We start from the raw sequence: 7,334 nt of genomic DNA, 5'->3' as shown, positions 1-7,334 counted from the left end.
AACGAAAGTACAAATTAGGTCCTGAGGAGATGACTCAGGTAATAAAGTGTTTGCAGCATAAGCTGAGGACCCACGTTTGAGTCTTTAGCACTCACATAAAGCCAAGTGTGGGGTTGGCACAGAGACGGGCAGATCTCTGGAGCTCAGGGGCCGGCTCTCCTAGCTCAGTCAATGAGCTCTGGGGTCAGTGAGAAATGCTGTCTCAAAAACAAGTGATTAAAGGAGACACCGAACATCAATCAGACTGGGTCTCCATGCACCGGTTTGTGTGTCTGTCCCTCTCTCTCTCTCTCTCTCTCTCTCTCTCTCTCTCTCTCTCTCACACACACACACACACACACACACACACACATATCCCCACATGAACACACAGGTGTGTGTGCAGAATACGAATAAAAGGCTCATCATGTTCCGTTTGCCTGCCCTGTTTTATGTGCCAAGCTTTATTGGAACATCGTAAGATGGGGCATGCCGTCACTCTGGAGTGTCTTGAGATTCTCAGCAGCCCAGAAATCCTGGGTCTTCTCTGTGTCTTTCCCATGGTGAGTAACCTTGTGTCCAGAGCAAGGGTTGGGGGAAGGAATAAGACAAAGAGGAGGCAGAGGAGGAAAGGGGGGTGGATATCAACTGTGGCATTGTTCTTTGGAGAGCCTAGGTATCCATGTCTCTTCCTTCCTCGAAGGCCCAGAGCATGTTACTAACTGTGTCTAATACGAGGCTCAAATATCAGTGCCTTTTACTAGTCGTGGACCTTAGACCTCGTTTTCAATTTTTTTTTTAAATTTAAAACATTTTAAAAATTATCATCACGGGGGTGGGGCTCATGTGTCACAGCACACATACGGGGGTGAGGACAACATTTGTGGAGTGGGTTTTCGCCTTCCACCTTTACGTGGGCTCTGGAGATCGCACTCAGGACTTCAGGCTCACGCCTTTACCTGCTGAGCCATCTTTCCCTTGCCTGGCAATGTCTTAGTGACACAGATCACTCCCTTTAGACTCCCATAAAGCCTCAAAGCTGGTGATACAAAAGCACAGTTCCCAGAAAAGTCAGAGCTCTGAGCTCCCTCAACGGCTCTCCATCTCCTCTCAAGCTGAGCCCTCGTCGGCCATTTGTGGAGCTGTCGGGACTTCGGTAGTAAAGTGCTATTATAAAAATGACATACCTATTCTTCGTAGGAGAGAAGATATCTTGTTGTATTTCTGATATAGCGTCTTGAATTCTTGAAGGGAAAAAATCAGAAAGGCTTGTCATCGTGGGCACGCGGGTGTGAGAGTTGAAATTCTAAATCCTAAGAGTGGCTTAGAAAAGGTAGGGAGAGGGGGTTTTTAAAACACTGCCCATGGCCCCCCTGAGCTTTACTTCATTGCTCACTTGTTGAGGCAAGGTCTCAATACGAAGTAGTCCAGGCTGTTTGTTCTCAACTGAGTCATCCCCCAGTCTCAGCCTCTGGACCAATTCTCCCCGTTTTATCTTTGAAGAAGCATTTCTAAATGGGGCCGATTGATCACATATAGGACCACATTGCCCTCTTCCATATTTATACATTCAGCCTTTCGTGTGAATTTGGGGTGGAGGGCACTGCCCGGTGTTTTCTGAAATTGACTCAGTAGCTTTATCACCAAGGTGCCTTTGGTCGTTCCCCAGTTTGTGAGCTATGCTTGCCGTGTGGGTTTTCCTTTGAGTGACTGGTGCCTTTCACGTGACTGAGCTGCTTAGGGGTTAGTCTCTATGCTGAGCATAGCCTAACTTCAGGTACACCCGGAACTATGACAACAGTGGCCACGTGCCTGCCAGTCCACCTCCGATGCCCTGCGGTCATAGTGGGGTTTGCGGTCACCCAGCCTCTTCAGGATGCCCTGGTTTTCCATGGTGATTCTCACTAGCTCTCGGTTCCTTGCTTCTCGGTTTAAGCTGGAAAACACAAAACCGGGGTGGGTGAAGAAGAAAGCATTTCTCAAGTCTGGGACAGTGCGCGCTGGAAAATACATGAAGCATTTGCAGGTGTCTGGCGGGAGCCTTAGCCCCACTGCCTGCTGGGAGATAATGTTGACGTGGGATAGAGCTCAGGTCTCAGTGTTGCACTAGACTACGCTCCAACTCTCAGTGACTCCCTGTTGCCTAAGACACTGTTTTCACCCTGGAGAGAGTCCACTTCCCTGGCAGCTTTTGATGCTATTTTGAGACTAGAAGGGGAGGCTGCGCCTGGGAGGACATTTGAATAGCGCCATCTGCCCAGTGGTACCCACATGTCACTACTAATCTACTTATTCTGGGGTAGAGAGGCTCCCATCCCATCCATTTATAGAGGTGAGCTGGAATTGTAGGAGCGCATGGATGCATTAAAACCTTAAGAGAAACCCAGGGCTCAAGAGCCCGTCTGAGGATAGGGTGCAGCTCTCTCAGCCGGACCCCAGGAAGAAGTCGGCAGCTTGTTTTAGATACTGATGGTCCCAGTCACCTGTCATCTGACCAGATATGTGGGTCAAGGGACAAGCTGCGAACTGACTATCCTAGGGGCTTCAGACCAGCTCAGTCCCCTCCGCAGATACTTGAACTGCCGTCTCTTTTTCCTGTCTACCCATTTGTTCACCCAGGTCGGGTCTGACACTTTTGCCTCAGAAGCTGGACTCAACTCTACCGCTCAACCTGACCCTGCTATCCGGTTCTTCTGTCCACAGCCCCAGCAGCCTCTCCAAGACCTCCGTCTGGGTTATGTCATCAACACAGAGACAGAGTCCTTATCCATTTCCCAGCTTTGGTCTCTCAGGCCTCTTTAAACTATGTGAATGACTTTCTTTAAGTTTTGGTCGTCATTATGTATCCTACACATATACATGCGTAAAGAGACATTTACTATATGGGCATGTGATGTGTAATCTAAGAGCTAATATAGTAGTTAAGATAGGAGTGAAGAACCCCTGTGACTCAAAAACAACGTGGCAACAGTAGCTCAGGACTTGTGAATTTATCATTATTTGCTAAGTCTGGACGTGTGGAAAGACACACATGTATTCATCTATGTTTCTGACAAAATGCTCATGACCTCAGGATGCTGTCAACATCTCCCAAGGGTTATAATGTGAAACCAGGATTGGAAACGTGGTTTGTATAAGCAAGGAAGGCATCCTGTGGATAAGGCATATGTGCCTGGAGTCAAGGTTTGGTTCATCTCCCTTTCCTTGACTTTCAGCTTTGTTTGCAGTCTCTTGGTAGACACAGGAATCTTCCCTTCCTCCCTCCTCCCTCTACACATATATGCGACCATTAACTGGTGTGCATGTTCCTCGTCCTTCTCACACTGCTTTAGTATGGGTTTTTACAAATGTTGCATCTTAGATTGCAAGTGTTTGGGGTTGGGAAATAATGTTCCTCATTTCGTCTATGGTCGGTGACACCTAGCATGAAGTACTTAATCAAGGGTTTTCATGGAACTGATTCCTCGAGGATCATAGCATTGTCTTGGTTATGATGCTAAATCTGAATGTTTGTGGATCTGCCAAACCCATATGCCTGACCACTAACTCTCAAGGTGATATTAAGAGGTGAGTTTTGGAGGATGGGATTAGCACCCTCATAAAGGAAGTTGGAGGAGAGAACTCCTGTCCCTCTGCCATGAGGTTCCAGTGTGAAGATGGCTGTCTTTGCGGAACGCAAGCAGCACCCCACACCAAGGCCAACCCAGAATCCACTGGTGTCTCCCTGTATATCTGGATTCCCCAGCCTCCAGAACTAAAAAAGAAACTGTTGCTCTTCAACGCAATGCCCATCAAAATCTGAGCAAAATTCTTCAAAGACCTCAATAGAACGGTACTCAACTTCATATGGAAAAGCAAAAAACCCAGGATAGCCAAAACAATCCTGTACAATAAAGAACTTCTGGAGGCATCACAGTCCCTGACTTCAAACTCTACTACAAACTACAGTACTGAAAACAGCCTGGTATTGGCATAAGAACAGACAGGAGGACCAATGAAACCGAATAGATGATCCGATATCAATCCACACATCTTCGAATACCTGATCTTTGCTCAACTATGTTCATAGCAGCTTTGTTTGTCATAGCCAGAACCTGGAAACAACCTAAGTGCCCCTTGATCGAAGAATGGATAGGGAAAATGTGGTACATTTACACAATGGAGTACTACACAGCAGAAAAAAATGACAGCTTGAATTTTGCAGGAAAATGGATGGAGCTAGAAAACATTGTTTTGAGTGAGGTAACCCAGACACAGAAAGACAATTATCACATGTACTCACTCATAGGTGTTTTTTAAACATAAAGCAAAGAAAGCCAGCCTACAAAACACAATCCCAGAGAACTTAGACAACAATACAGACACTAAGAGAGACTTACATAGATCTAATCTACATGGGAAGTAGAAAGTATAAAAAGACAAGATCTCCTGAGTAAACTGAGAGCATGGGGACTTTGGGGGAGGGTTGAAGGGGGGAGAGGAGAGGCAGGGAGGAGAGCCGAGAAAAATGTAGAGCTCAATAAATATCAATTCAAAAAAAAAAGAAATTGTTGCTCACTGCCTTGCACCTGAACCACCACGACATGTGGGCATTCTGCAAAGGTACACAAGTGTGTGCTTGGGACAAGCTCTGAAGAGAGCTAGGGGAACTCTCTTAAATGACAGCAAAGGTGGGATTTAACCCCCTGCTTGGGAAGCTGTCAATCTTGGTAGTTTTGTCTCTTGCTTCTCTCCATAATGTCCTTTGAGTGATTCTCTCTCACTCAAATCCAAAGGGAAGGTTGGCTTTCCTGAGAATGAAATGGAGAGAGAGAGAGAGAGAGAGAGAGAGAGAGAGAGAGAGCGCAAACACTACCTTTTCAAAAGATACTCATTCCAGCAGTCCACCTTGGCAGGGCCGCGATGGGCGTTGGCAATTTTCTGACATAGTTGTTTATTTTCGTATTCGATTTTGTCGATTCTCTTTTGTTCACCCTGGCAAGAAACCCCACCATGGTGACATCACCACTGTGCTGCCTCCACACAGTGGCTTGCAGCACCTTCCTCTGGGACTTTGAGAAAAAGGGGGCACACCGAGAGCCCTGGTGGAGCCCCGGACAGAGCTCAGGGAAACTACTCGTGAATATCAGGGGAGGAATGTTAATGACTTTAGTTTGGTGGGTATTTAGAAGGCACTGGGAAATTGGGTCTCTTTAGAACAAAGACTTAAAAAAAAATGCAATAAAATACCTGGAGTTTGCTCAGTTTTAGAATGTGATGTGTGTGCGCCATTGGAGGTTTGGTATCAACAGTCGGCTTCACTGGAGGACAAAGAGCATCGTTAGAGCGCAGCTTTGGAAAACCACCAGGCCACGCGACCCCAACGACTGAACATTCCGCTTTTGAATCCTGACAGCAACTTCAGTGAGACTTAATTTTCCCATCTGACATCTCTGGAGAATCTGAACTGAGACGACTGAGCTGTCAGGGCTAGTAAATCCATAAAGGCGGGCTGGGAAGCCCTTCAGTCAGTAAGAGCGCCAGGGGCTCAGTGCACCAGAGACCCTGGGGCTGACACCCCAACTGTCTAAACCAAAGTGGTGATGTGCAGGCCTCCAACCCCAGCATTCCAGAGGTGGGTCAGGACCGCCAGGAGCTCAAGGTCATCCTTGACTCTCAGCCAGTGAGCTCCCGGCCAACCTTGGCTACAGGAATCTACCTCAAAAATTCATCGAGACAAAATTCCTTTCAGTCCAATGAAATGGCGTCTTTTCCATACTTTCCCAACATTACTAGATGGTCTGTTGGGCACTGCACTCACATTCTCTAACTTTGGCTCTAAAGTACTTAAAAAATGATTCTTTTGGGGCTGGAGAGATGGCTCAGGGGTTAAGAGCATTGCCTGTTCTTCCAAAGGCCCTGAGTTTAATTCCCAGCAACCACATGGTGGCTCACAACCATCTGTAATGAGGTCTGTTGCCCTCTTCTGGACTGCAGACATACACACAAACAGAATATTTACATAATAAATAAAAATTTTTTTTTAAAAAAATGATTCTTTCCAGCACATGGACACTCAGGTAGAAGATAAAGTCTGTCTCTGATCACAATGTCCTCTTGGCCAAACTCAGGCAGATAAGGCCAGGGCTGGTGAAGTCTCCTGTCACTACCTCTATGGTGGGTCCTTCTAGAACCTCCAAGAGCGGTGCCCAGCCCCAGCTGCCCCATACCTATCTGTACTCTATTTTTGTGCAATACGTAGTGGCCAAAGTCCAGTTTCTTCCTGAAGGTTGTACTTTGCCTGTGATTAGAGACGATAACAGGGTAGGCCAGGTAATCCAGGGAATTGTTCATCTTTTCCTCCTAGTCTCACTTTAGAAATGAGACACCTGACTCCTCTGTGAGGCACTTAGCTGTTCCTATGCTGGGGTGTCATAGTTACTCGGTTGTGACATCAGGGACAAGTCTCAATGGAGGAGTAGGAGAAGAACATGCCTGGCTGTCTCTAGGCACCTAATTTTTTTTTTTAATTTTAAGTTGAGATAAAATTTCTATATGTTGATGGGGTGTGGAATGATCCGGTACTTACATGCCCTGTGTTATGACTGGATTAGGGTAAGTAGCACCTCTCTCTCCTCTAAGCATTTACACTTCTGTGCTGGGCTTTCGGTTTTGTGCTAAGTCAGGCCACGTCAAGATGAAGGAAAGCGGGCTTTGTAGCTCCCCACCTGCCTGGAAAGTTGATGTTTCAAGGCTAGAGGGGGGAGGAAACCTGTGGTGGGTGTGGAGGTCCCTGGCTAGCACAGGCAGGCACCCAGGAAGGCAGGAATTCCATCTGTCATTGTGCCCTTTGAGCTATGTTTCCCTGAAGATGTTGAGACTATAAGCTTTCTTTGGAAATGAAACATTTACGATCTGTGTCCGTGTAATCAGGTGCTGTGGCAAACGTTTGTAATCCTAGTACTCCGAGAAGTGAGGGCAGGAGGATTTATCCTTGGTTTTACAGAAAATTCAAAGCCAGCCTGGACTACGTGAGACCCTGTCTCAAAAACTTAAGTGTGAAATAAAAGACAACAAAAAAAACATAAGACAAACCTTAGTAAGTGGCAGAGTTGGATTCAGAGTGTGGATTCTTGGATTCCAGACACTGTATTTACCGCTTTGGAGTTAAGGACTCTGCCATTTACCATGGCAACTGAGAACCGCTTTGAAGTAAGTTTCTGAGTCCTTTGCCCTCAGTGGAAACCCAAGAGAGGATCAGCTACTGACACCACGTGGCTCACAGTGAGATAGCAGCTGCTCCAGCAAGATCTGTCAAGGAGGGTGTGGATAACGACTTTACCTCCACACCAGCCCAGGGTGCACTAGCTCAGGGC

At 46.7% G+C, this 7,334-nt stretch overlaps 1 protein-coding gene across 1 annotated transcript; it reads right to left on the bottom strand.

Moving 5' to 3' along the window:
* Positions 1–1,166: 1,166 nt before the first annotated feature.
* On the bottom strand, positions 1,167–6,312 carry Cfap97d1 (CFAP97 domain containing 1). The gene is made up of 5 exons (XM_041635570.1): positions 6,189–6,312; positions 5,209–5,279; positions 4,835–4,953; positions 1,792–1,915; positions 1,167–1,223 (listed from the first exon to the last, which is right to left on the bottom strand). The coding sequence occupies exons 1-5, from the start codon at positions 6,310–6,312 to the stop codon at positions 1,167–1,169; spliced, it is 495 nt and encodes a 164-aa protein (XP_041491504.1).
* Between the last annotated feature and the right edge of the window lie 1,022 nt (positions 6,313–7,334).

This window comes from Microtus oregoni, unplaced genomic scaffold, assembly GCF_018167655.1.
Source record: "Microtus oregoni isolate MIOR12 unplaced genomic scaffold, Mior012 000048F_ref0000485, whole genome shotgun sequence".
Lineage (NCBI taxonomy): Eukaryota > Metazoa > Chordata > Mammalia > Rodentia > Cricetidae > Microtus > Microtus oregoni.
This window is presented reverse-complemented; position numbering and strand designations above follow the sequence as displayed.

Bases quoted from the DNA above. Each gene is read 5' to 3' on its own strand.
- Cfap97d1 (XM_041635570.1), bottom strand. From the start codon at position 6,312: ATGAACAATTCCCTGGATTACCTGGCCTACCCTGTTATCGTCTCTAAT. The intron at 5,280-6,188 runs GTATGGGGCAGC...TTTGTCCTCCAG, and splicing joins CAAAAATAGAGTACAGATAG to TGAAGCCGACTGTTGATACC. The intron at 1,916-4,834 runs GTAGTGTTTGCG...TGTGTTTTCCAG, and splicing joins AATGAGTATCTTTTGAAAAG to CTTAAACCGAGAAGCAAGGA.